At 44.7% G+C, this 27472-nt stretch overlaps 1 protein-coding gene across 1 annotated transcript; it reads left to right on the plus strand.

Moving 5' to 3' along the window:
• Positions 1–27044, plus strand: ARPC1A (actin related protein 2/3 complex subunit 1A). Its single transcript, XM_081257416.1, has 10 exons — positions 1–139; positions 5315–5407; positions 7464–7568; positions 14019–14241; positions 16566–16673; positions 19144–19356; positions 21339–21414; positions 21611–21804; positions 24917–25007; positions 26654–27044. The coding sequence occupies exons 2-10, from the start codon at positions 5344–5346 to the stop codon at positions 26690–26692; spliced, it is 1113 nt and encodes a 370-aa protein (XP_081113542.1). The 5' UTR covers positions 1–139; positions 5315–5343; the 3' UTR covers positions 26693–27044.
• The last annotated feature ends 428 nt before the right edge of the window (positions 27045–27472 follow it).

Raw genomic sequence — 27472 nt, forward strand, 5'->3', positions numbered from 1 at the left:
GTGGCCACTTCCGGGATCTGTCAGCCGCTCCCTCAGGGCCTCGGTCCTCCGCCCGCGCCCGCCGGAGCCTGTTCGCGTCGACTGACCAGAGTCCGCGAATTCAACGCTCCGAGCCCGTTCGGACGGCCCCGACCCCCAGGTAAGGCGCAGCAGGGGCGAGTTTCTGGCCTTGCCGGCCTCCCCTGGGCCGGCCTCGTCCCGGATCTGAACCCGCGGGGGCGGCGAGGCGGGGGCTTAGGCCGTGGGGCCCTGAGGCTGAGGGGCTGGCCGGGGGAGGGGGCGGGGAAGCCGCGTTCTCAGAGGGGCCCGCCGAGCCCTGGGGTCCCCACACGTCCAGATCCCATTCTCACGATTTTCGAGCTCCAAGCCTCCTCCGATGCCAGAATTAAAGGCTGCTTCTCCTGCGCTTCCATTGTGGGCATTTATCCCAGTCTCTAATATTGTGGTGAATGGGATCATCTCCCCCCAGTCGAGCGTCACGAGGCACCGTTCATTCCTTTCTTCAGCGTCTAGAATAGGGTCCCTGCGCGCCGTAGGCGCCCCTGGAATGTTTGGCTCCTGTCTAGGGCCGCCTTCCATCCTTCAGCTGTTGGGGGACCTTCCCGAGCTCGAGAAGAACCTTCCCCCGAGTTCTTTAAGAATCCCCCCGCTTGGGTGCCGCCTTCTCCTAAGTCACAGTTGTACCTCTTCGCTCCTGGTCGCTCCGTGGAACCCTTTTGTAGCGCCTTTCCCACCACACCCCTCCGGTCGGGCTGCCCAGATTGCCATCCCGGCGCCACCATTGCTTGGATGACCCTGAGAAGATTGCTTCTCTGAGTCCCCGTTTTCTCATCTGTAGTAATAAGATCCTCAGGGGGTTTTTGAGGCTCCAGTGAGTTTATTTGCATAAATTGCTTAGGATAGTTCCTGGCCCAGAGTAGGTGCTCAATAAATGTTAGCAGTTATTCCTGCTTCTCGGCATTCTCTGTCTGTGTATCTAGCTCCCCTTCCTCTTCTACCCTTCTCCCCGCAGATTTGAGGACCAGGAAAGTGTCAGATTTATTTATGTTTTTGGCCCCAACCTGGTACTTACTACACTGCTGGGCACATGGCAGGCACTTAATAAATTGTAGTTTAGAATCTTTAATTATAAAGCCATCAGTTCTCATACTGGGGCTTTGGAACCGGAAGGAAATGCTGACCTACTTTTATCTATTTCAACTCATTGCTGAAATTACCTAAATTATCCTAGTTCTGCCCTCTTTTATCAGTTTTTAAATCTAACCTTTTGGTTTCCCGGAGGCCCTGGGTTTTTCAGGTATCTTAAAAAAAAAAGAAAGAAAGAAAGAAAGAAAGAAAGAAAGAAAGAAAGAAAAGGGGAAGCTATCATTCAGGAGGCTATTTTTGCCCTGTGAGGGAGTAGGTGTAAGTGGCTGCTTCCTACACAACCTATTCGGAGGCCTTCCGAGGTTAATTCATCTACTTACCACAATTAAAGGAGGGGATCATTCTTGGAAAATTAAATCTCCTGCTGGGGGAGAGTATCAGATCTAGGTAACTAATCCTGTGCTGAAACAGGTTCTGCCTAAGGAAGTTTGGTCTGCTGGTGAGGCTGGTGCCTGGAGTTGGAACCTGTCTCTGAACGCTGGGGAGGGTGTGGTGACCTTGTCGGAGCACCTGCTATTGCTGGGTTGGGTATTGAGAGCAATTAGAAACTGGATGAATCACGTCTCGAAAACTGACCCCAAGCAGGGAACTGAAATCCCCACTGTACAAATACTTTAAAGCTCCAGGACTGAGAATTTAAAGCCTAGGTAGGTGTTTCCAAGTTCAGAGGGTACTTACTGGTGTGTATTTCTAGGGATGGTTCAAAAGCCTTGGGTTAGAGGAAGAAAGGGAACTAACTTAACTTACCGAGCATCTGTTTTAGGCTAGGCTTTGAACTACATGCTTTCACGTATTATTTAATCCTGCTACCACTGGCCTTGGAATGTCAGTTCCATGTCCATTTTACAGATGAAGAAAAATGAGTTTGAGATATTGAGTGACCTTCCCAGGGTTTCCTAGCTACTGTGTGTCAAAGCCAGGATTCAAACCCAGGTCCTCTTGACTCCACAGCCCATGGCTAACCAAATACCAGGATGACTCAAGTGATAGGTAAAGAAAGGAGTTGGGGGGTGGAGGGGGTCCCTGGAATCATAATGTCCTATAAATTGTTCTTTCTCTGTGCTGGACATTAAAAGTTCATCAGTAGAAGTTTGTTAAATTTAATGCAGTACCTTTTTGTCTCTCCCTTTTTCTTCTCTCTACCCTCGTTAAGACAAAGTTTTTCAGATTTCACTTAAATATGAATCACAGTTTAGAAATTATAATTATCACCCTACGACAGAGGTTTCTTTTTCTTTGTACAAAATTCAAGTTGTCATCATTCTCCTTTCACTGAGTTTAATGAACACAGGCTGTGTTTACTGGTGTCTTATGAATCTGACAAACATGAGTGTTGTCTTGGCCTACAGACTTAAAATAGATTATAGAAGGAAGTACAGGTCTAAGTGTATGTCCAAATATGGAACTTGAATGCTATAACGAAATTAGAAATGCAATTTTAGAAATAATTATGCCGTTGAGTAAATGTTTACCTCTTTTGAAGGCTTTGATGCATTGCTTATAACCGTGAGGTTTAGAATGAGAAAGCCTTTGTCTGCACCTTTTTTTTTTAATATAAAAGGACATTTTTTTAAATTAATTAATTTATTTTTGGCTGCGTTGGGTCTTTGTTGCTGTGCGCAGGCTTTCTCTAGTTGCGGTGAGCGGGGGGCTACTCTTCGTTACAGTGCACGGGGTTCTTCTCATTGCGGTGGCTTCTCTTTGTTGTGGAGCACAGGCTCTAGGCATACAGGCTTCAGTAGTTGTGGTGTGCGGGCTCAGTAGTTGTGGCTCACGGGCTCTAGAGCACAGGCTCAATAGTTGTGGCACACGGGCTTAGTTGCTCCGAGGCATGTGGGATCTTCCCAGACCAGGCCTGGAACCTGTGTCCCCTGCATTGGCAGGGGGATTCTTAACCACTGCGCCACCAGGGTAGTCCACCTTTTCTTTTTTTTTTCTTTGCGGTACGCGGGCCTCTCACCGTTATGGCCTCTTCCGTTGCGGAGCACAGGCTCCGGACGCGCAGGCTCAGCGGCCATGGCTCACAGGCCCAGCCGCTCCGCGGCATGTGGGATCTTCCCGGACCGGGGCACAAACCCGTGTCCCCTGCATCGGCAGGCGGACTCTCAACCACTGCGCCACCAGGGAAGCCCCCACCTTTTCTTTTTTAACTGTATATGAAATGTGTGCTTTTATTGCATGTAGATATTTACATTAAATTATTAATTTGCAGACCAATTTTGTTTCAGTTAACAAATAAGCCTTTAAAATGTGGCATATAAACTAAATTGCTTTTAATTAAGCAGATGTTTATGGCATAACATGTTATTTTGAGTAACTGAGTAAAACCTTTTGTAATGGGTAAGCGTATGATATCAGAGAAAAAGAATCATGCACTGAGCTTCTGGAGGTTTATTTTTTTAAAAAATAGACAAATTAAGCAGTCTTATTTAAATTCATTTAAAAGGTTTTTTTTATTTCGAGTTAGAGATTTTATTTGTGAGTTGCAATTTGCTTTCTAGAACATGTACCCGTGAAAAAAAATTAATGACCTAAATATCCTCACTTTTAGAATAGAATGTGAAACACTGATATTTCTCTGCCAGTTCAAGATATCAGATATTTTATTTAAGGGCACACTTATCTCTTTTTGACCTTTAGGTTCCCTTACAACAATTAGCAGAGACATTTCCTTTGCTTTCCACTAAGACTGATTTCTGCTTTGTCTGAACTTTCATTGTTCACTTTACAACCTTCTGATGGCCTTTCCATTCATTTCCTTCTTGCATCAGAATTCCTATCTCACATTTCAGTCTCCACCCTAGGTTGACTTGTACGTAAGTATTGAGTGCTGTGAGAGTGCCTATTAGAAACGATAAAAAAGGGATGGGGGTGGGGCCGCTGACTGCTTTTTTGAAAAAATTTCTCCTGTTTCAGGTAAAAGTTGCTTCATCAGTGTATCTAGATTTGGGTGCCTATAGAAGGGAGAGTGTGATTTGATTTTTAATTTAATGATGTTTTACAGATTCCTGCTTTTCATTTAGTTACAATAAAAAGTTTAAAGAGTAACTAACATAACAAACACCTGCCTACTCTTTGCCTTGATTTGCCAGTTGTTGACGTATTGCCACATTTGCTCTTTATACATCTACTTGTTGTCCTGAATGATTGGAAATAAGTTACAGAAGACATCATGACATTTCATCCCTAAATACTTCATCATCTTTATCTCCTAAGAGTTAGGACATTCTCCTACCTAACAGCCAACCATTATCATAGTTAAGAAGTTGAAAATAATTCCGTATTGTTGTGTGATAGGTAGTCCAAATACAAATTTTTCCTATTTTACAAAATACATCTTTTACAGCTGTTTAAAAAATGTAGATTTACAGTCAAGTTTCATTTATCAAACTTGGTTTTCATAGCTCTTTTAATCTAGAACCGCCACCCTCCCCCACCCCGACCTCTTTTGAATCGTCCAGGCCAATTGTTTTATAGGATGGCACACATTCTGGTTTTAACTGTTTGTTTCCCCTTGGTGTTACTTAACTAATTCCACTCCCCTTTATTTCCTGTAAACTGGAAATTAGGTCCAGATGTTGATTGGATTTAGCATAAATACAATATGTTTGGCATAAATACTTCATAGGTAGGTTGGCCATATTACCAGGTTTCTCCAGCATAGTCCTGTGGCCTGTTTTTGCAGCATAATTATTAATAGTGCCCCTTTATGCTCTCTTGAAAGTATTCCGGTCTGGATAATAAATTAAGTGGTCACTATTTATAAGTGATGGTGTGCCCTTCAGTTTGTCTCCTGTCAGGAGGCCCATCAGATTATATTGTTCCACTACTTACGAGACTAAGATTGATTGCTTGGTTAAGGTGGCGACTGCCAGATTTTTTTATTGTAAACGCATGTTTTTCTGTTTGTAATTAATAAATAATCTGTGGGATGATCATTTGAGACTGTGTGAATATCTTGTACCCCAGCAGTCCTTAACTCATGGTTTTAGAGTCCCTTGATGTGGTTACAGTGCTAATTGTATTTAAATGATTAAGTTTTGACATTGAGATTGGTCTTTTTCAAAGGCAGAATTGTTTTATTTATCCCCAAACATCTCAGGATCCCCAGACAACTTAAATATGGGTTGCCTGCCATTTTAAATGCTTTTTCTGTTGCTTGTTGCAGCTTTCTGTCCTTTGAACACACTAAGAATAATGTCCCTGCATCAATTTTTACTAGAGCCAATCACCTGTCATGCCTGGAACAGGGATCGTACCCGTAAGTATGCTATTAACTTTGCTCCTTTATTTTGGTACCTTTGATTCTTTTAGATGTAGGTACTTTTAGGGATCACATATTTCAATATCATATGTGAACAGGACATAGATATAGCTTCAGAGAGAACTAGGTCAGTCCTTTGGTTTACAGGTAGAGAAATCGAGGCTGAGAGGGTTGGAAGGACTTTCCAGTGGTTACACCCAAGTTAATGTCAGAGCCGTAATTAGCACTCAGGCCTTCTGGCTCCTTGTCCACTTCTTTTTCTACAGTACCACCTGGAGGACAGTTTATATCAGAGACATCTTTCATTGCCCTAATAACCCAATGTCTGGGATAGTTGTACAGTAACACTCATCACCCAGCATTTAGTCAGAATACTAGGACCTAGAAATAAGACACATATGGTTTACAAAGTGGCATAATGAGAGCAGTATTATCTAGTGTTTACTATGTTATTTATAATAAGCTTGAGTTTCCAGTTTTATAGCTCTAGCAAACTAGAAAGAGATGGAGAAGACTTTTAGAAGTAGGTGTAGTACAGCAAGCAAAGTGCAGGTAATATGACAAGGAGAAGGCAAAAAAAAAAAAAAATTGGGGACTTCCCTGGTGGCGCAGTGGTTGAGAGTCCGTCTGCCGATGCAGGGGACACGGGTTTGTGCCCCGGTCTGGGAAGATCCCACGTGCCGCGGAGCGGCTGGGCCCGTGAGCCATGGCCGCTGAGCCTGCGCGTCTGGAGCCTGTGCTCCGCAACGGGAGAGGCCACAACAGTGAGAGGCCCGCGTATCGCAAAAAAAAAAAAAAAGTCTAAAAACAGAAGAAGTGTAGTATTATGTCCATGAGTTATTTTTAAAAGTTAGGTATTTATTCACTGTCTAAAATAATAGCTTTATTGAAATATAATTCACATGTCATAAAATTCACGCTTTTGAAGTATACAACTCAGTGGTGTTTAGTATATTAAACAGAATTATGCAACAATCACCACTGTCTAGTTTCAGAATATTTTCATCACTCCAAAAAGAAACTCTATGCCCATTAGCATTCACTTCCAATTTTCCTCAAAACTTCCAGCCCTAGGCAACTACTAATCTACTTTCTGTCTCCATGGATTTGCCTGTTCTGGATATTATGTATAAATGGGGGATATGATAGATGGGGGAACTATTAAATGATTGACCTAAAGTTTGGGTCATAGACTTGAATTTTAAGAAATCGATATTTATTTTTTAAAAATGGATGAACTAGAAAGGAAAAAATACCAGTATAAGTTCCAAAAAAATCCATCATATATGTATATTCCTAACATTTTAGATTGGTCTAAGAGAGTTCTCTTGAGAATTTTATTTTGTGATTTATATTGGCTTTATTGTAAAGAAAAACTTCAATATATTTTATCAGTAGTATCAAGGGTTGTTGGGGGTTTTTTTTGTTTGTTTGTTTTTATAAACTAGTGGTTCCATCCTGGGTCTATGACAGCAGTAATGAAAGCCTATGAGCTATTTTTAGTATTTCAGAAAGTCTAACAAATTAAGCATTTGTTGTTAATAGTGTTGTACAGGCAAACTAAAATGTCAAATATATTTACTGTGGACTAAAATTATGTCAGTTAAGGGAATTCCCTGGCAGTTCAGTGGTTAGGACTCAGCACTTTCACTGCCGGGGCTCTGGGTTCGATCCCTGGTCGGGGAACTAAAATCCCTCAAGCCTAGCGGCTGGGCCAAAACAAAATAAAATAAATAAAATTATATCAGTTAAGTATAATAATATTATTTATTTGTTACTGGTTAGAACTTTAATTGACAGTTGTATATGTTTCTAATAAAATGAATTTTTTAATTCAGTTTTTCTAGAAAACATTTTAAAATATGGGGTCCAAGTAGAGGCAAAAATAATAAAGGAATTCTTCAGGACGAATATTGGGAACCATTTTCTGAAACCGCTTTCCTGTTCCTTCCTTCAGTCTGTTTTTAAAAGGCTGTTTTACAGCCAACTGTAACATCCCTTTTTTTAATGACAGTTTCGAGTTCAGGTGTTAACTATTGACTTTTTTCTCCAGAGATTGCCCTTAGCCCCAATAACCACGAAGTCCACATCTACAAGAAGAACGGGAGCCAGTGGGTGAAAGCTCATGAACTCAAGGAGCACAACGGACACATCACAGGTAAAAAAGGGAGATCACATGAGCTTAGTACGGCATTTCCAAGTCTAGCACGCTTCTGTGTAAACAGATAGCCTAGTAAAGGAAGTCTGCCACGGTACTTAGTGCAGCATTTACTGATTTTTCTTGAGAAAATTTGAGAAAATATATAATAGTGACCTCAGTTTTTAAGTGCGTCTCTGAGCCCAGCTGGTATGCAGTGCTCTGCTAGTGTTACAGAAAACACAACCTACTCTGGGGACTAGAGAGCTTAGATTAGATGAGACATGAAAGCAAAACCAGACAGCACGTCAGCTGTGTGCAACCGCAAGCCAAGCTGTGTTCCCAAGTCCTAAGGGAACGCTCTGTCTTCCAGAAATTTCCTGTATGTTGTTTTTAGGGCAAGGAAGACATTCCAAAATATCGAAAAGGACATAGAGTAATATAACAAACACCCATATTCCTGCCACCCAGAATTAGCAGCTATTTATCTTTTTTCCTGTGCCAGAAAACTTGGGAAACAAAGATTTGATTATAAGAAGTATATTATTATAAGAAGTATTATTCCAGATAATGGTAAAGTCTCCTCTCACCACCAGTCCTATTCCTCTCCCCCAGAAGACACTGTAATTGGTATGACATTGTCCCAGTCCGTTTTTTATACTTTCACATACGTGTATGTGTGTCAGTGTGTGTCAGTGTGTGTAAGCAGTCTTTAGTACTATTGGCTAGAATTTTTAAATACTGCATAAATGGCATCATAGCATGCATCTCCTGTGGCTTACTTTTGCGTTCCACATTGTTTCTGAGTTCTCTGTATGTAGGTGTACCTAGATCAAATTGATTCCTTTTACCCGCTGGGTAGCATTTCATACCTCATCTATTTACTCTTTCCTCCACTGAAGGATATTTAAGTTGCTTCCACTTTTTCCCTGTGACATTTAAGTGCTAAATTGAGTGTCCCCGGGCAGATCTCCATTCAGGTGTGAATGTCTCTGGGAGACTTGCTGTACCACAGGGGTGCAAACATCTTCAGCCTTGCCAGGCATTGTCAGATTGCCTGCATTCCAGCAGCCCTGATAGCAGTGCTTATCTTCCCACACCCCACACATGCTTGATAGAAGCAGACTGGCTGATAAGTGATCTTTGGTCACTCTATAAGCTTCATTTCCCTGATTAATAGAAAGGTTGAGCAGATGTTTATTAGCCACCTGACTTTTCATTTTCATGACTTTACTGTTCATAACTCCTAACCATTTTTCCATTGAGTTTTTAACTTGTTCTTGTCAATTTGTAGAAGACTGGATCTTAAAGCATTAGCTCTGAGACAGATTCCTAAGTGTACAGTAACTTTCATCTTTGACAAAAACTATCAATGAATAGTTGGGTAAAGGTAGCAAGCAGAGTAGTGTCGAGTTTTATTAAGCAAGTGTGAAATAAAGGAGAAGGAAGAAAAAATGGAGAATTTTTACAATGTTTTCAGAATTTAGTAAACCATATCTTGATACCAGATTTCAAGACAGTGTATTGCTTTGTTGTTAAATCATGTGTGGCTACTTTTTTTTTTTTTTTTTTTTTTTTTTTTGGTACACGGGCCTCTCACTGTTGTGGCCTCTCCCGTTGCGGAGCACAGGCTCCGGACGCACAGGCTCAGAGGCCATGGCTCACGGGCCTAGCTGCTCCACGGCATGTGGGATCTTCCTGGACCGGGGCACGAACTCGTGTCCCCTGCATTGGCAGGCGGACTCTCAACCACTGCGCCACCAGGGAAGCCCTGTCTGGCTACTTTTTAAAAAAACATACTAACTTACTGCTGCGTTCAGGGAGAACTCTTGGTCTTTGACCCTTACTACCATAGTTTCTTTTTTATCCTATTTTCTAAGTGATTCAACTGCTTTAAACAATTGCCAAGCACATCAAAACTTATTCTTCATAACTTTTCAATTATAAATTTCTCACCACAGTCTTGTGTTTCCCTTCTTACCTGATTTTTTGCACTTAAGTGGGCAGCACAGGGACTGATGGTAATTTTTTTTTTTTTTTTTAATTGGGACCCTTGAGTTTTGGCTCTCATCCCCTAATATACTGATTAGCTTAAATATATCCTTCCCCCCAATCAGAGAAAAACGTAGTATGTTTTGACCCTCTGCACCCCTTACATTGTATCCCCAGCAAAAACTTATGACCGTCCCTTCTTGCTTTTACCAGTGCTTTGTATGTGATGCCAGTCAGGAACCGACTAACTATATTACCAAACCAGCAAGAAAGACATAATTTCTATTTTTGTTGCTGTTGCTTTCCCATGACCTTATTTTTATGAGGTTTGGCCTATTTTCTTTAAGTCCCTTTGCCAGTGGCCTTACAGCCTAAAAATAAGAACACTCATATTTTGAATTGGAATTTTAACATTAGGAAATACTTATAAATGAGCAAGAGCCAAGATGAAAGACCAAAGAAATAGCCAAAAAAGTGAAATAGTTAGTTATGTCCTTTTTCTCCCCCTGCTTCTCTTCTGGAATCCTTTGAACTTGGGCCTGTTTTCTGTCCAAATGCTCAAATGACATTTTTTTTTAGATCTGAAAAAACTGTTGTTGGCAAAGTCTAAATATAACTCTGTGGCAGGAGACCAAGGATCAAACTTAATTTCTCAGAGAGATAGTAACTACGGAAAAGGAAAATTACCCTCTGAAGCTTTTTAGAAGAAAAGTCTGCTCAGTACTACAGAGAAAAAGAGTATGGCATGCATCAAAGGGATATCAGAGTTCTGGTGTTTTTCTCTGACTTTGTTGTTTTGTGTTAAATGCTTGATCACCATCTCCTTTAAAAAAAAAAACATTTTACTGTGGACACTTTTAAATAGACAGCATATAAAAGCAGAGTAATGTAACAAGACCCTATATACCCATGACTCAGATTCAGCAGTTATCAATTCACAGCTAATCTTGTTCTCAGCTCACTCTCAATTCTTCTTCCTGTACTATTTTCAAGTACATCCCAGACATTGCATCACTTCATATTTCAGTTTGCGTCTCTAAAAGGTAAGGACTCTTCAGCAATAACCAATACAATAGTCTGTTTTAATTGGCATCCTAATAAGGTACACACATGGTTGTGATCAGTTGATCTATCTATTAAGTTTATAGGTTCCCTTCTTTCTTTTCCTTCGCAATTTATTTGTTAAGAAAATTGAGAAATCGGGTTGTTTGTCCTGTAGTGTTTTCCAGAGCCTGGGTTTTACGGATTGCAAGCCCATGGTGTTTCACATATTTCTCCGTCCTCTGTGTTTCCTGTGAATTGCTAGTTGAAGTTAGGTGGTAGCAGGTTCTTTCATGAAGGAGGCACATAATGTCCGGTTGTCTTTCTTTCTGTGATGTTAGCAGTTGTTCATGATCAGTGCCCATAGCCATTATTTTAATAGTGGCTGCAATATGATAATATTCTAAGTCTATCATTTCTTCTCTGTTAGCTGGAATACATTCATAAAAGAGATGCTTACCTTCATCTACTATTTGGTTATCCTGAAATATAGTTAGTATAGGAAAGACAGGATAGATGTTAGATTCGTTTTCTTTTCCTTCGAAGTCTTCTGATGGCAGGAAAACAAAAAAAGATGCAACGCTAAATTAGCAAGAGATGAGAACTTGCCTTTACTGAATATTTGCCCTTCCCATTCTGTTTTTAACAAGTGTGTGTTTTAAAAGAGTTAAAAGCTAATGTTATCTAAAAACAGGTTGAAGGGGGCTTCCCTGGTGGCGCAGTGGTTGAGAGTCCACCTGCCGATGCAGGGGACACAGGTTCGTGCCCCGGTCTGGGAAGATCCCACATGCCACAGAGTGGCTGGGCCCGTGAGCCATGGCTGCTGAGCCTGCACATTCAGAGCCTGTGCTCTGCAACGGGAGAGGCCACAACTGTGAGAGGCCCACGTACTGCAAAAAAAACAAAAAAAATAAAAACAGGTTGAGGCTAAGACTCTGGTTTTACAACTTCTATATTCAAATGAAAGATGTAGCCACAGAAGTAGACTTAGAACTATAAAACGAAGCAGAAGGCAGTTCCTTGTATTTTTTTTAGAGAATAAGGATCTATTGATTTTTTTTAAGCACCTCAGGAATTCTTATAAAATACATATGTGTGTAATTAAAGTGGTGGTGATATTGGAATGGGGTGAAATTTGAGATTGTCAAAATCATTACAGAATCACTGAGTTTTCTCATTACAAGGCAATATTCTGGATATTAGAGGATGTATTAGTCTTCTGTCGCCATGTCACAAATACTACACACTTAGCAACGTAAACCAAAACACATTTATTATCTCACAGTTTTTTGTGCATCAAGAGTCTGGGCTTGGCTTCTCTGGGACCTCTGCTCAGGGTCTCATAAGCTGTAATCAAGGTGTCAGCCACGGAAGGGCTGTTCTCATCAGAGGCTCCACCAGGGAGGGATCTACTTCCAAGCGCCTTCAGGTTGATGGTGGTAGAATTCATTTCCGTGCAGCTGAGAGATTCATGGCAGCTTGCTTCTTCAACAGAGAGTAACAGAGAAAGACCTTGAGAGTCTCTAGCAAGAGGGGCGCCATGCTCTTAGGTAATCTTGTGCACTGGTCACATCCATCTCAACTTTCCAGCATTCCACTGGTTAGAAGTGAGTCAGGGGTCCTGCCCACACCCACAGGGAGGGGGGTCCCACAGAGTCGTGAACACCAGGAGGTGGAATCTCGGAGACCACTCCAGGGTCTGCCCACCACAGTAGTTTCAGAGACTCGCTTCGTATTGTCAGGAAGCTGGTAATCAAGTTAGGAAAACAAGACAGTCATAAAAATAACTATTTTGCATGACACTTCTGGGAATTTACCATAAGGAGATCATTTTAACCAGAGCAAGAAGGTTATGTGCCTGAATGTTTATTCCAGTTTTATCTATTCTAATAAGTGATTGGGAATAAAACGTACAACAATGGGATGTTTTGGGAAATTATTATGATAAGATCAGTGTTCTAAAATAATGTATAACCACTGCTGATTTATAAAAAACAGGAGAAAATGTTTGCCATGATATTAGTATCCTTTGCGGGAAGAATGTGTGTGAAGAATGGAAGCAGGGCTTTTTTGACTTTGCATATGTCCCATTGTGATGTTTGTCTCGTGATAATATATGGGTTTGCTTTTGTAGTTAAAAATAAAAGGGCTTCCCTGGTGGCGCAGTGATTGAGAGTCCGCCTGCCGATGCAGGGGACACGGGTTCGTGCCCCGGTCTGGGAAGATCCCGCGTGCCGTGGAGCGGCTGAGCCCGTGAGCCATGGCCGCTGAGCCTGTGTGTCCGGAGCCTGTGCTCCGCAACGGGAGAGGCCACAACAGTGAGAGGCCCACGTACCGCAAAAAATAATTAATTAATTAATTAATTAATTAAATTTAAAATCTAATAAAGAGAGCTGCAAAGCTGTCCTGTAATGAATAGATTTAAAATAAAAGTACGTATCACTGAGAATACACTTCCCCATCTTTTTCCCTTCACTGGTATGAATAATTGAGCTGACTATTCCTGTAGGTGAATGAACATAAACTGTTCACACTACTAAAGTCACTGTGATTTATAGCTAATGGAGACTTTGATTCTTACTTTTTTCATGTAAATGTTAAGAATGTTAATTATTTTTAGAGAGATATCTATAATAAAAAATTATTAGTAGTATTTCTATGCGTTCAGTGTTAAGTTATACTTATAGAAAATACCTCATCCGTAACTATAAAATGACTGAATCATAGCAGATTTTACTCTTGGTATATAACAAACTGACCTTGACTTTGGGATCCTTCATAGAGGCACCAAGTAAGTAAAAGTCTGATCAAATAAGAAAAATAAATCTTACATTCAGATACATATTTAGGTCTTTTCCTCATTTAGATGCAAAGATACTCAAAGACTCTTTCATAGAACCTGTATCATGTAAAAAAGGTATTTCGGTTAGTTTAAAAAACAGTGAGCTTCAGAAGAATCATAATTTATATTTTCCCCTCTCTATACTGATGATTGTTTACCCTATATGTTGTTTTATTTGTAGGCCATATAGCACACTTTCAGTTAATATCATGGACCAAGGTCTGTTACTGAATGAATAAAGGTACTTTCAGAGCAAAAAAAATCCAATAAAGAAGGAAGAAAAGGGTCTTCAGATCAGATATTCTAAAGATATGTGGCTGGGTGTTAAGAATGCCCCTGCTTGGTTTGTCACCTCTGCAGTTATAACAGCTCTGTTCTGCCTGGCCTCCAGAGGATCCTGAGTTACGGAACTTTGCAGAGAAACATCCTTGCCTTTGTGTGTGAGGTGGTGACCAGGACCATAGGTGGGGAAGGATGGGCTGGGGAGGAAGGTCCCAAGCCCACATCCAGCCCTGCCATGCTGGTGCCCTCCTGCTGGTGCCGTGTCAGTTGTCGATGGCCAGGCAGAGCAGATGCCACCACATCTCAACTTGCAGGTATCGACTGGGCTCCCAAGAGTGACCGCATCGTCACTTGTGGGGCTGACCGCAATGCCTACGTGTGGAGTCAGAAAGATGGTGTCTGGAAGCCGACCCTGGTGATCCTGAGAATTAACCGTGCAGCCACTTTTGTCAAGTGGTCCCCGCTAGAGAACAAATTTGCTGTGGGCAGCGGAGCACGACTCATTTCTGTTTGTTACTTCGAGTCCGAAAATGACTGGTGAGCAACATGAGTATTTTTATTTCTCTGTAGAATCATACATTTGGACTGCTGTGTCCTTGGTGACTTCTGGAGGCACTGGGTGGAGGCTTAACTGTAACTTCATCTTTTCCTCATCTGGAGATTTTTTTTTTCCTTTGAAATTCTCCATTCTCTCTGAGCATTTTTCCTTCTTCTGTGTGCAATGAGTCCAATCTCACATCTTTCTCATATTAATATCGAACTGTGGTTTCCATGTTCTGATGTCCTGACTTGTTTGTTCTTTAAGATGCTACAACTCTTCTCACTCTGTACTGTCTAAATTGCTGTTTTCTTACTCTGATATATAAATTATTATAAACTTGAAAGATGCTCAGTGCCCTAAGGAAGTTTTTTTCCCAGTCTCTATTGACTTAAAATATCTAGGAGTCTTACAGATAACAATATTCTCCTTTCTTTAAAGTTTTATACCAAATCTGTGTCCTGGTATAATATTTTACTTGTTTAAACTGTTAAACTTTAAAATTTGACCAGAATCTCAGAAATATAATCAGCCTGTTGTACTTACTTTATACTGTAAACCACTTGGAGCTGAGCCAGTCAAAATACAGGGATTTATTTAATGGCTAAGTAAGTTATTTTAACTACTCCTTCTTGCTTACTTTGATAAGGAAACCACTCTGCTCTACCTGGCACATGTTCAGAAAGGGTGGTAGATACGCTTCAACATGGAATTGTCATTTAGTGCGAAACTGGCAGTGTTTGTACTAAAAATAGACGGGTACACATTACTCTTCATGTGTCACTGTCTGAGACAAGGAAAGGAGGGGATTATCACATTACAGTTTGTAATTTAGTAAAACCTCAGGAATTTTGATTCTTTGAAACAAGTCTGTGAATTTGCAACAAGATTGAATTTTGAATTGAAGACCTGCGGTTTTTCTTGCTTGCAAGCATGTGTAAAAATAAGGCTAACAAAATGTTGCCTGCAAGAAATTGTTTAGAAGGCTCACTGTAACAAATAGATTAGAAACAGCTTTTTTCCTGGGTAGCTTTCAACCTCAGTGACTTTGCATTTTTATTCATTGAAAAATAGTCTCAGATTCAGGCAAATTGGGTTTTACTGTAGTACAAGGTATTGTCCCTTGAACAAGCCATAATGTTGAGGGGAATGTCTCAGCTATGGCACTGTAATTCATTTGTAGGACGCAAGTACTTTAAAACAACCTCTAAACGCCTTTAAGGTAGAATAACTGTTATAAAACAAGTCAGAATGTTGTCTGTTTTTCAGAAAAGCTGCTACGAAAAAGATTCTATAGAAAAGTGATTTAACATTCAAGGAAGGGCGCTCTGCTCGAGAGTAAGTCTCTCAGCTCCTAAGCAGCAGAACAGCATTGGTTTTTAAGCAACAGTTTAGGGACAGAAATTGAATTAGGCCAGAATAATGACTGATCTTAGACATAAATAAACATTTTAGTGGAGCTAGAGAGTTAGTCAGAGGCCCATCACCAGCAAGAGGTTCTGCTAATTTCTTGATTTCTCTGTGAAAAAATAAAGAATTTGCAGCTTCACGGAGACTTAGAAAGGAAATTAAACTATTTTACAACCCAAAACAAAGGAACAAATCACTGAATATTTGTAATAAAAATTCAGCAGACTTCCCTTGTGGCGCAGTGGTTAAGAATCCACCTGCCAGTGCATGAGACACAGGTTGGAGCCCTGGTCTGGGAAGATCCCACATGCCGCAGAGCAACTAAGCCTGTGCACCACAACTACTGAGCCCACACCCTGCAACTACTGAAGCCCGCGCACCTAGAGCCTGTGCTCCTCAACAAGAGAAGCCACCGTAATGAGAAGCCTGCGCACTGCAACAAAGAGTAGCCCCCGCTCGCCAGACCTAGAGAAAGCCCACGTGCAGCAACGAAGACCCAACGCAGCCAAAAATAAATAAATAAATAAATTTATTTAAAAAAAAAATTCAAGTGATTTCAAACCTCAATTTTTATTTCAAAGGTTAGAGTTACACATAATGTGAAAGCCCATGGGGGACGGTATGAGAGTTAATCCATAAATATACTTAATGATGAGGATCCTCTGGTAGCTGGGAAAGTTCCGAACTGGCTGCTCTGATCAAAACGTCAAAGCCTGAAAGACAGGAGAGCAAAGGGGCCACATATGGTTCCCCTTCCTCTCTTCCTCTAGAAACGCACCTTCTCTCTGGTAGAACACTCGGCGGCCATGTGAGAACCACGTGTAGGTGTTTTCGCCTGACACACATTTGTAGGTCATTTGGGGATGGTTGCTTGATGTGTGGATAAACTAAAATGGGTTTTCTCCTTTTGTAGGTGGGTAAGCAAGCACATTAAAAAACCCATTCGCTCCACGGTCCTCAGCTTGGATTGGCATCCCAACAACGTCTTGCTGGCAGCAGGATCCTGTGATTTCAAATGCAGGTGGGAACGAGTGAGGATTGATAGACGGCCTTGAGCTCTTCGTTTTTCATCTTTCAGCAAGTATTTTTGAGGTTCCTTTTCTTTGTAAGGTACTGTGCTAGGCCCCATGAGGGTCCCAGAGATGAAAGGAGCTTGTGATCTAGAAAAGGAGCTACAACAAGTGTGGAAATCAGGAGGTATCAATAGAAAGTGGACCAGGAGGGGCAGGCGGAGGGATGCAGGGGCAGAGCCAGGAAGTTTCCTCAGGCAGAACATCCAGGTACAGGGTCCCCTGCTCCCACGGTGTTATTTCTCATTTCATACCCAGGCAGCAGACTGGGCAAATTCCAGAGTGAAACCAAGATCAACAAAACAGAGCTGAACAGGGCACTGCTGAGCTGTTATTGTGTGGTTCCTTTTCAGTTAAATATCTTTATTTGTCATTAGCATGAGACTAGAAGAAACACAGCCACTTTGCTGAGAGCTTTAAGGGTCATACAGTGTAATTGCTTTTTAAAGCTGTTCTTTATCAAGAAGGCTCCCCCCTCCCCACCCCGGCCTTAGCCAGAAGAAAAGCAAATGTTGCTTCATGTTGACTCTATGGTGGGCTGGGAGGTGGGGTGCAGCATTCTTTGGTAAGCTATGTGGAGAAATTCCAGAAAACCTGGCCAGGGATTTATATCCAAGAATCCTCATGGGGTTTTTGGTTTGGGTTTTTTTTTTTTTAAAGGATATGTATGGGAATTTGGCTGTGGCATGGGAGTACAATAGTGTCAAGGTACTTTTTGGAAAAATATTGGCTCTTCTACTTGAGAACCAGTGTTAACAGTAAAGATTTTTTCATATTCAGGAGTTTTGTTGTTGTGATGTGTTACCCAGAGTCATTCCAGCTCCCTTAGAAGATGGAATTTAACCATACCACCTGGGTTGTCAGGCTGTGTCCAAAAATCTGCTTGTACAAATAGCTTACAATTCTTTTGTTAATATTACTTTCCAGAAATAAACTTGGCTTTGACCTTTGGTCCTGTGGGTAAGGGTCTTTTCTGTTCGAACTCTCAATTTGGCAGCACAGTTCTTTCCTGGCTTCTGATGACTAAAGCAGTAGCCATCGTGATGCAGATTTAAAGCACAGAGGTTCTGAGGTCACGTCATCTAACTTACAGATAATTCGAGGCTTCCTTTGCCTCTCCACTGTCCTGCCTCTTCCAGAGCTGCTGCCGCCATTATTGTTTTAGGGGGAAAATATCCCAGATCGCTTCAGGGGTCTTTAAGTTTCAGAAGTTTTTGAAGAGAAGCTGTATAAAGAAATAGCATTGGAGGGCAGATCCCCAGCTGTTCTCTAGCCCTTCTGCTTCCCAGCTCTGGGTCAGAACATCCTTACACACAGCTTCATGGAATTAGAGAAAGAGACTGAGGACCCTAGGCTGTAAAGGACCCGCCGTCATCCCAGACGAGACCTGCCACAAAGGCTGGACACTGGATCTGAGGGTGACACTAGGGAGAGCCTGCCCACTCTCACTGGCCTCCCTTGACTTTCTCTTTGGATGTCTCTTTCTTCCTTTCTTTCCTTCCTTTCCTTCCTCCCTTCCTTCTTTCCTATCTTTCTTTCCTTCTTTTCTTCCTTTCGTTTTACCAGGTCTTAGTTGCAGCAGGCGGGCTCCTTAGTTGCAGCATGTGGGATCTAGTTCCCTGGCCAGGGATCAAACCTGGGCCCCCTGCATTGGGAGCATGGAGTCTTAACCACTAGACCACCAGGGAAGTCCCTCCCTTTCTTTCTTTAAATGAGTTAATGCTAGTGGTTTATTGCAGAGTAGCAAATAGTTTCCTCTCTCCTACCATTTGACTGTGTGGGCTCTGGACTGCTGTGTTAAGAATGATGGTGAAGCAGACACGAAAGTATGCTGTGCTCATTTAGCAGAGTCTGCCATGGGCCAGGGAGCGGGGAGGGGCAGGACAGCGAGGTCCTCTGCTGGATACACTCCAGGAGGGAAGGGCTTTGTGTCCATCACTTCTAGAGCTGTGCCCTGAGAGTGGTGCCTGACACGACCTAGGCCAAACTTGAATCAACTGTAGGCGGCCCTTAGAACCCTTCTGTGTCTTAAGAGGTTTGTGTATCTGAACTTGTCTGTCATCAGGTTTTGCTTTTTTTTTTTTTTTTTTTTTTTTTTTGTGGTTCGCAGGCCTCTCACTGTTGTGGCCTCTCCCGTTGTGGAGCACAGGCTCCGGATGCACGGGCTCAGCGGCCATGGCTCACGGGCCCAGCCGCTCCGCGGCATGTGGGATCTTCCCGGACCGGGGCACGAACCCGTGTCCCCTGCCTCGGCAGGTGGACTCTCAACCACTGCGCCACCAGGGAAGCCCATCAGGTTTTGCTTTTGATGAGTCAGTATCTTTTCATTTTGGGACACCTTACAGCAGCTGCCTGTGGCCTGTTTCTATATACGGATATTTTCATTTACTCCTTCCTTCTCTTCCTGCCCTTAAACCACAGAGTGTTTTCTGCCTACATTAAAGAAGTGGATGAGAAGCCAGCCAGTACACCCTGGGGCAGCAAGATGCCTTTTGGTCAGCTGATGTCAGAGTTTGGTGGCAGTGGCACTGGCGGCTGGGTGCACGGGGTCAGCTTCTCCGCCAGCGGGAGCCGCCTGGCCTGGGTCAGCCACGACAGCACCGTGTCCGTTGCCGACGCCTCAAAAAGTGTGCAGTGAGTGTCTGCCTTCATCTGGACTTAGAGAGGAGTGGGGTGGGATCTTAGCAGCTAGCCTGAGGCTGCCTTTCCCTGGGTATAAGTGCAGGGCACCAGCATAAAAATCCAAACCAGGTTGCAAGGCAGCCTTTAAAGTTACCTTCACACATTTAGATTGTCCATTTGGGGAAATTTTGAAGACTTAGGTCTCACTTCCAGAAACACTTCTTAATGGAAGTGCTGATTGTGATTCCTCCAAAGGAGTCTCCTGGTTTGCTTCTGGTAAGAGTTCCTTCAGATGGCCGTTTAGTCTGTTCCTGTGAATTCCTCACAACACGTAAATGGCATCAGGCAGCCTTAGATGAAGTGGGAGATGTGTTCTTACTCTGTAGTCAGTGGACAGTGCTCCATTCATGTGGGCCTTCATGCAGTGACACTTGACACCCTGGGAGCCAGTCCCCCTGATGTGTGCGCTGGGGGAGCCCGAATCACAGAGACTCGCTGTGAGGAGGTGCCTGCTCGGCCCTGAGGAAAGCAGTGTGTGTCTCATCAGACTTCAGTTTGTGTCTGCTTATCGTGTCTAGAGGGAGAGGGTGACCGCAGTCCTTTCCGCTTGTGAATTTTGGTTCTGTCCCGGTGAATCCTTTCCGTTGGCAGCTAAAGGTAACCCACCTGTAAGGGTTTCCTGACTTGTCCCCCGTGCAGGGAACCAGTCACATTTGACTCCCCCTGCCCCACACTGACAACAAAGTGACATTTCAGAAAGAATATATATATTTTACTGATTGGGGTGAATTTTTTTTTTAATTTTTTAAACACCCCCCCAATCTAAATTATGAAGCCTTCCAGAAGATTTCTGTACATATGTAGATACATATATCTTTTCATTTTTAACTCCAGTGGGATTATGGTATACATTTTGTATAGTAATTTGCTCTTTGTCATTCAATAGTGTTTTGTCATGGCTATTTGATTTCTGTACAGTTTATTGTAATGCATAATAAGCTCTTAGCACATGCTTATATTATAAGCTCTTGTCTACCTTCAAATTGATTTATTATTTGGCTTCTCCGGTCCTGCAAGTCAGATTACATCCGCTACCCTTCTCCATATCAGAGTATTTCATGTAGTAAGAGCCAGGTATGCCACAGAAGAGCCTAAGATGAGGTGTTAGGACTTTAATCCAATACCATTTGTACTGAAGGGGATAGGGCAGGGGTGTCTCCTGAGACACACTTTCAAAATGCATCATCTTTTATATGGAGCCATATGATCCTACTTCATCAGCCAGCATGTTTGCTGCCGTATCTGTGTAATCTCTCGGCCAGATGACAATGAAGCATACGTGTGTACACACACACACACACACACACATGGCCCATTCGCATGTGAGCTCCTGGCTGGCCAACACTGTGTCGTGTTCATCGGTGGCCATAGCTCCTGCCCCAGTGCCTGGCCGGGCACAGAATAGACTCCCATAAGTGTCTGTGGTCCCAGCCCTCTAGGAGCCCACGTGAGCACAGGCGAGGAGAGGGGAGCAGAGAAAGGAGCAGCCACTGCAGGCTGAAGTGGTCCAGGAAGGCTGTTCATGGGGGTGATGAAACTCAAGCCTCGTTTCAGAGACTGGGGTGGACTTTGGAAAAGCAGGAGGAGCAGAAAGGGTGTGTGGGTAATGGGGCAGGGGGAGCCGAGGCCGAGGCGGCAGAGAACCAGTGCTCCTGGGACCGCAGTGTAGGGCAGTTTGTAGTGAGCAGGGGTGTAGGAGGGGTGGGTGCAGGAGGGGTGGGCACAGCCAGAGGGGGCAGAGGCCTGCTCATCTGCGGGTCACCTCAGGGCTGGCTCATGCTGGAGATTCCTGGAGGCCTGGGTTATGGGGCTCCTCTTAATGTAAGTGTTCTTTCATCCTGCCAAGCCCCCATGAGAACGGGTCCTTTGTCGTCTGTGTCTGAAGAGGCTGCGTGGTCTGCTCCATCTCGGGTTAACACTGTTCTTGTGTTCAGGGTCTCAACTCTGAAGACAGAGTTCCTGCCCCTCCTGAGTGTGCGCTTCGTCTCGGAGAACAGCGTCGTGGCCGCTGTAAGCATCTCTCTCGCACCGGGGCCTGTGCTTACTCTCCAGAACGGGAGCAGGGCGTGCCCTGTGGCTGTGCGCATGAGCATGGAGCAGCAGCCTTGTAGGGGAAGCTGCTCGAGAGGCTCCCATGGTGGGGCCGCTCTGCTGGGGCGCTCGCTGGGTGCACACCCTGCAGGGCCTGACTGATCCCTCGTTTCAGGGCCATGACTGCTGCCCCATGCTCTTTAGCTGCGACGACCGCGGCTGCTTGACCTTCGTCTCCAAACTAGACATCCCAAAACAGAGCATCCAGCGAAACATGTCGGCCATGGAGCGCTTCCGCAACATGGACAAGCGGGCCACGACCGAGGACCGCAACACGGCCCTGGAGACGCTGCACCAGAACAGCATCACGTAGGTGCCGCCCAGCCCCCGGCCCGACGGCTGTGCAGAAGTGTTAGGTGACCGGGCTGCCCTTCTCCCCTCTTTGTTTCCTGACGGGTCCCTGTGATGTTCTGTGTCCTGCAGGCCCAGACATCCGTTCAGGAACGGGGGCGGCGAGGGGTCTGTATCTTCCCGGCTGCAGGCTCTTACTTCCAACTCGTCACAGAGAGCGAGCCGCCCCCACGTAGTCATTATGTCCTTCAGGGCATAGACGGTCTGGGTGTCCCGCATGCGGAACGCAGGCCCTGCTGCGGGCCTGTAAGCTGGCGCGGCCTGTCAGGCAGCCTCTTCTGGGTCTTGCTTTCTCAGAAACTTGACTGAGGACAAAAGGAGACCTTCCTGAATGTCGTGTTCCTCTGATAGTGAGCACCTGACAGTCTTATCCTGTTTGAAAGGTAGCTGTCACTTCAGCCATGGATTTCAAGTAAGGTGTACAAGTAAGAAGATCGTTTAACTAGAGAGACAGATTTTTCAGCATCATTATGACAAAACAAAAAACTCCTTTACTTATTTTTCATCAGGCATCTGTGATTAAATAAGACAGTAGAATTGTGTCGTGTCCAGAAAGCTTGGTGGGTTGTTTTTTTTTTTAATCTAGAGGAGAAATGCACTGTGTTCTTTTTTTTAAAATTTATTTTTGGCTGTGTTGGGTCTTCGTTGCTGTGTGCAGGTGCTCTCTAGATGTGGTGAGCGGGGGCTACTCTTCACTGGGGTGTGCTGGCTTCTCATTGCGGTGGCTTCTCTTGTGGAGCACAGGCTCTAGGCGCACAGGCTCAGTAGTTGTGGCTCACGGGCTCTAGAGCGCAGGCTCGTAGTTGTGGCACACAGGCTTAGTTGCTCCGCGGCATGTGGGATCTTCCCGGACCAGGGCTCGAACCCGTGCCCCCTGCATTGGCAGGCAGATTCTTAACCACTGCACCACCAGGGAAGCCCTGCACGGTATTCTTTGACTAGACATTTTGTGTTGAGAGACTTTAATGTGGGTGATTATCATGGGAAGAATAATGGAAACCTCTAGACTTTCTCTTTGAGAGAATTTCTTCTTTTTTTATAAGATTTGTATTACTTTCTTTTTTTAATTATTTACTTGGCTGCGCTGGGTCTTAGTTGTAGCATGCGAACTCTTAGTTGCAGTATGTGGGATCTAGTTCCCTGACTAGGGGTCAAACCTGGGCCCCCTGCATTGGGAGCTCAGAGTCTTAGCCACTGGACCACCAGGGAAGTCCCTCTTCAAGAGAATTTCTAACTGCAGGTTGTTATGTTCAGCAGAAAGGGCCACTGGACTTAAAATAGGCTGGAAATAATCTGTGCTCTATTGAAAAGTAGTCATTTGAAGGCATAGCAGAACTTTTCTCCACACTTTTCAAGTTTCTCTGTCTTGAATGATTTTCAAAATTATTTTCTGTGAGGTTCTCTTAAGCTTCTCTGCAGACTGTGTATCTGTAAAGAGACAGCTCTCATTGCCGTTTTGAGACTTTGAGGTTAGGAATAAAAAGACCCTTGCAGATTGGCGTGACTGCTTTTATTTGCAGATATTAGGGTAAAGTCCTCTTTACCCTAGAGCAGGGTCAGCACACTTTTTGTATAAGGAACCAGAGAGTAAATTTTAGGCTCTGAGGACTACACGGTCTCCATGACAATTACTACAGCCCTGCCATGTGGCCTGCAGGCTGCCATGGACAGTACAGAGATAAATATGCATGGATATATTTCAGTAAAACTTTATAGGGACTTCCTTGGTAGCACAGTGGTTAAGAATCCACCTGCCAATCAATGCAAGGGACACATGGGTTCAAGCCCCGATCCAGGAAGATCCCACATACTGCAGTGCAGTTAAGCCTGTGCGCCACAACTACTGAGCCTGCGCTCTAGAGCTCGCCAGCCACAACTACTGAAGCCTGCGTGCCTAGAGCCCGTGCTCCACAACAAGAGAAGCCACCGCAGTGAGAAACCCACGCACTGCAACGCAGAGTAGCCCCCACTCACCGCAACTAGAGAAAGACCACACAAGCAGCAACAAAGAACCAACGCAGCCAAAAGTAAATTAATTAATTTAAAATTTTATTTAAAAATAAAATAAAACTTTATAGACACTGAAATGTGAATTTCACATAATTTTCATGCCATGAAATAATAGCCTTTTAATTTTTTTCTAAGCACTTAAAATTGTAAAGGCTATTCTCTAGCCCATAGGCTGTGCAGAAACAGGTGGTGTGTGCCATCCCCTTCCCCACAGGGAATGTTCTAGGCATTTCAGGGAGAAAGACAAATATTGTCTGAGCTGTGGAATTGGTTTTCTTGAAAGTTTTTCAGATAATCAGGCTAAGCCAAGTTGTTTCATCAGTCTCCTCTGCTGAGCTTGGCTGGAATTTTGTGGTGTGTCTGAATGTTGCTAATATTAATAATGATTAATTTCAAATGTAAGGAGAGCTTTTGACTCATATGCCCTCATTGTCCTAGAGGGTAATTTGGGAGTTTTGGCTTGGAGCCAGTTGGATTTCAGTCATGCTTCATGATGCCTCTAGTATTTTATTTTATTTTATTTTTTTGCGGTACGCGGGCCTCTCCCGTTGCGGAGCACAGGCTCTGGACGCGCAGACTCAGCGGCCATGGCTCACGGGCCCAGCCACTCCGCGGCATGTGGGATCTTCCCAGACCGGGGCACGAACCCGTGTCCCCTGCATCGGCAGGTGGACTCTCAACCACTGCGCCACCAGGGAAGCCCTCTAGTATTTTTTTTTTAAGCAGTGTGTCCATTTCAGTCACAGCTGTGGTTGTGGCCTCTCCTGGCTCCGCAGGGTGCACGCTGTGTGGCCTGAATTGTCCTGCTTCTCCACGTCCCTCTAATTAATGCACATTCTTAACTTTTCTCTCTTTCCAGTCTTTTTCTTTTCTGGAATCTGGTAATAAAATACATTTTAATATTTTCTGAGTCAGATCGCTACAGACTAATATCTATGGACACTTTAAAGGAATTGATAGAAAATTCGTTTCCTGAAAATGCTGTTACCCTTCTAGGAAGGTTGGAGCTCACTTCCACCATGTGCCTTACAGTCTCTCTCCTGTCTTTGCCTTTTTTCAGTCAAGTGTCTATTTATGAGGCAGACAAGCAAGATTGTCGCAAATTTTGCACTACTGGCATCGATGGAGCCATGACCATTTGGGATTTCAAGGTATCGTCTATCTTTCAGAACAGATCTCGTTTGTGTTAGAAGTCTTCCCATGAGAAGACTGGTCCTCATTTCTTGGACCCAGCCGTCAGCTGCAGTGCACGTCAGGAGCGTGGTGCACGTCAGGAGCGTGGTGCACGTCAGGAGCGTGGTGCACGTCAGGAGCGTGGTGCACGTCAGGAGCGTGGTGCACGTCAGGAGCGTGGTGCACTGGCTGTGGTTCTCTTGAAACCCTGGGAGTTGTTACAGGAGAGAGCCACACTTTCTCACCGAGGTGGAGTCCACACTTCTGGAGGTCCTCGGAGTAACTGAGGGGGGCTGGGGGCTGCTTTTGTGGCGGGCCCCAGGTTGGGCCCGGACTAGCTGAACTCTGTAGACGTGTTTTTATGGTTGACACCAACTAGTCGGGTCAGCACTCACTGCCTGCCTGCCGGGTGCCGGGCCAGGTGCTGGCACTGAGGACATGGACGTGAAGGAGCCCTCGGGGAGCTCGTCGTGGGAGAGAGGGGAGGGTGGGGGTCGGGTGGGGCTCCGGGAGAGGAGCCAGTGACTCTGTTTTCACCTTGAGGAATTGGGGGGCTGCACGGACTGCCTGAGCTGCCTCTCCGGGCGAGCGGTCTGAGCTGCAGGGGCAGCACGTGCAGAGCAGCCAAGCAGCTCAGGGGGCGCGCGCTGCACTCAGGCCCCGCTGTGGGGCCTGCGGAAGCAGAGCAGAGCGGGCCCTGCCTGCGGGCAGCTGGGGGCTGCTCCGGAACCGATGTGGAAAGGCACCTGCTGTGACATGCAGGTGGCCTGGACCCTGGACAGTGGCTGCCGGAGTGAACGGGTGGCGGGGATGTGCCTCCAGCCATGCTGGGGGGCGGGGGGTGGCCAGGAGGTTCTGGACTAGAGGGATTTAGGAGGCCGCATGGAGGGGTGTTGTGACCACGAGGGACAAACGCCGGAGGCCTCTGCACCCTTCAGCTTCGGGGTTGGGATGAGGAGGCGGGGAGGAGGGGCAGGGCTAAGAGCAGCTCCGGTGTGCAGCTCTGCGGACTTAACCCCCAGAAGTTAAACGTTTACAGAATTCTTCCACTGCCTGTGCGGTTTCATGATTGATGTTGCTGCCTCTACAAGTCTTGCCCTTGTTACCTTCACCTGCTTTGGGGCATCGCGCACCTGTGCAATTAGCTCCACCTGGGCGGTTAGCTCCGCCCTTCATCCTTTGATCCCTGCGGCCAAGTCCTTTCTGTGCGAGTGAGCTGGGAAGTTCCAGCGCATTTTCCTCTCTGGTCCGTCTGCCTTTGAGCACCGCTAGGCGTTGTGCACCAGTCTGGCTGCGTGGGGGCCACAGAAACATGGGAGTGCTTGCCATCAGGGCATCTGGAGTGAGGGCCAGTGACACAGATGATAAGCACATACGTGCCCTGGGAGCAGGCGTGTGCCCGGAGCCTGTGGGCTGGGGCCGTGGGGACAAGGTGGCGCAGGGCCTGGAAGGGCCAGCAGGGGGAGCCCTGTCTGGGAGAGTGTCTGCAGGCCATAGTCCCGGAGCCCATCTCAGAGGGAGCGGGTCTCAGCCAGGAAGGAGGGGGTGTGGGGTAGTGCCTTGGGGAAAACGCCAGGATGGCCAGTCCCCACTGACCATCGGTGTTCTTTCTGCCCCTCTCCAGACCTTAGAGTCTTCTATCCAGGGCCTTCGGATAATGTGAAGCTGAGTGAGCCGCCCAGATCCAGCATGAGGACGGACAGGCTGCGCCGGGCAGCTCCGCCATTCGCATGATGGGCAGGAGAGCCGGCCGCCAGGAAACACTGAAGACACATATGGCGCAAACCTTGTTGTGTGTTTTGTTTGAGGATAATTGGTGAAAGTGTTGGTTTTTTAAAAGCAGCAGTGATTTGGGTTTTGTTTTTTGGTTTTTTGTTTTGCTATTTCATTCCATTCTTGACCAAAGCTTCTCTTTAAGTAGTTTATTATGGACAATTGTCACACTAACTTAAAGGAAGGGGTGGGGGAGGTATGTAAATTGTCCGCTACAAAATTAAATAAAAATACTGAATGTGTTTTTGGTTTTGTCTCCTTATACTGTTTGCATTTTTAGTAGGAAAAGATGGGTAAATTCTTTGTTTTACTAGTTAGTTTTTAGGGTAGAGCCTTAGATTCTTAGTTTCTTATATTGAGCCATCTTGTACAACCTTTACCCAAAAAAACTGGTTCTCGAATGCTATGTTTTAGCCATGCAGGACTTCGGCAGAGGAGGCCTGCTTGCATACAGGCAGCAGAGAAACCCGCCTCCAATGAGCAGCCAGGGAGCCCCTGGCTGGTGCCCGTGGCAGGCGTGTGCAGGGGAGTGTGCAGTGGGAGAGAAAAAGCACAAGTTGTCATTTTGGTTTAGAGATTATTGTACCCAAACTAAGTCATCTTCATCATAATTAGACACAAAGTTTGACATTTCAAGGCTGAGACTCTTGAGAGGCGCAAATAAATGAAT

Source organism: Mesoplodon bidens (assembly GCF_964165515.1).
Source record: "Mesoplodon bidens genome assembly, chromosome: 15".
NCBI lineage: Eukaryota > Metazoa > Chordata > Mammalia > Artiodactyla > Ziphiidae > Mesoplodon > Mesoplodon bidens.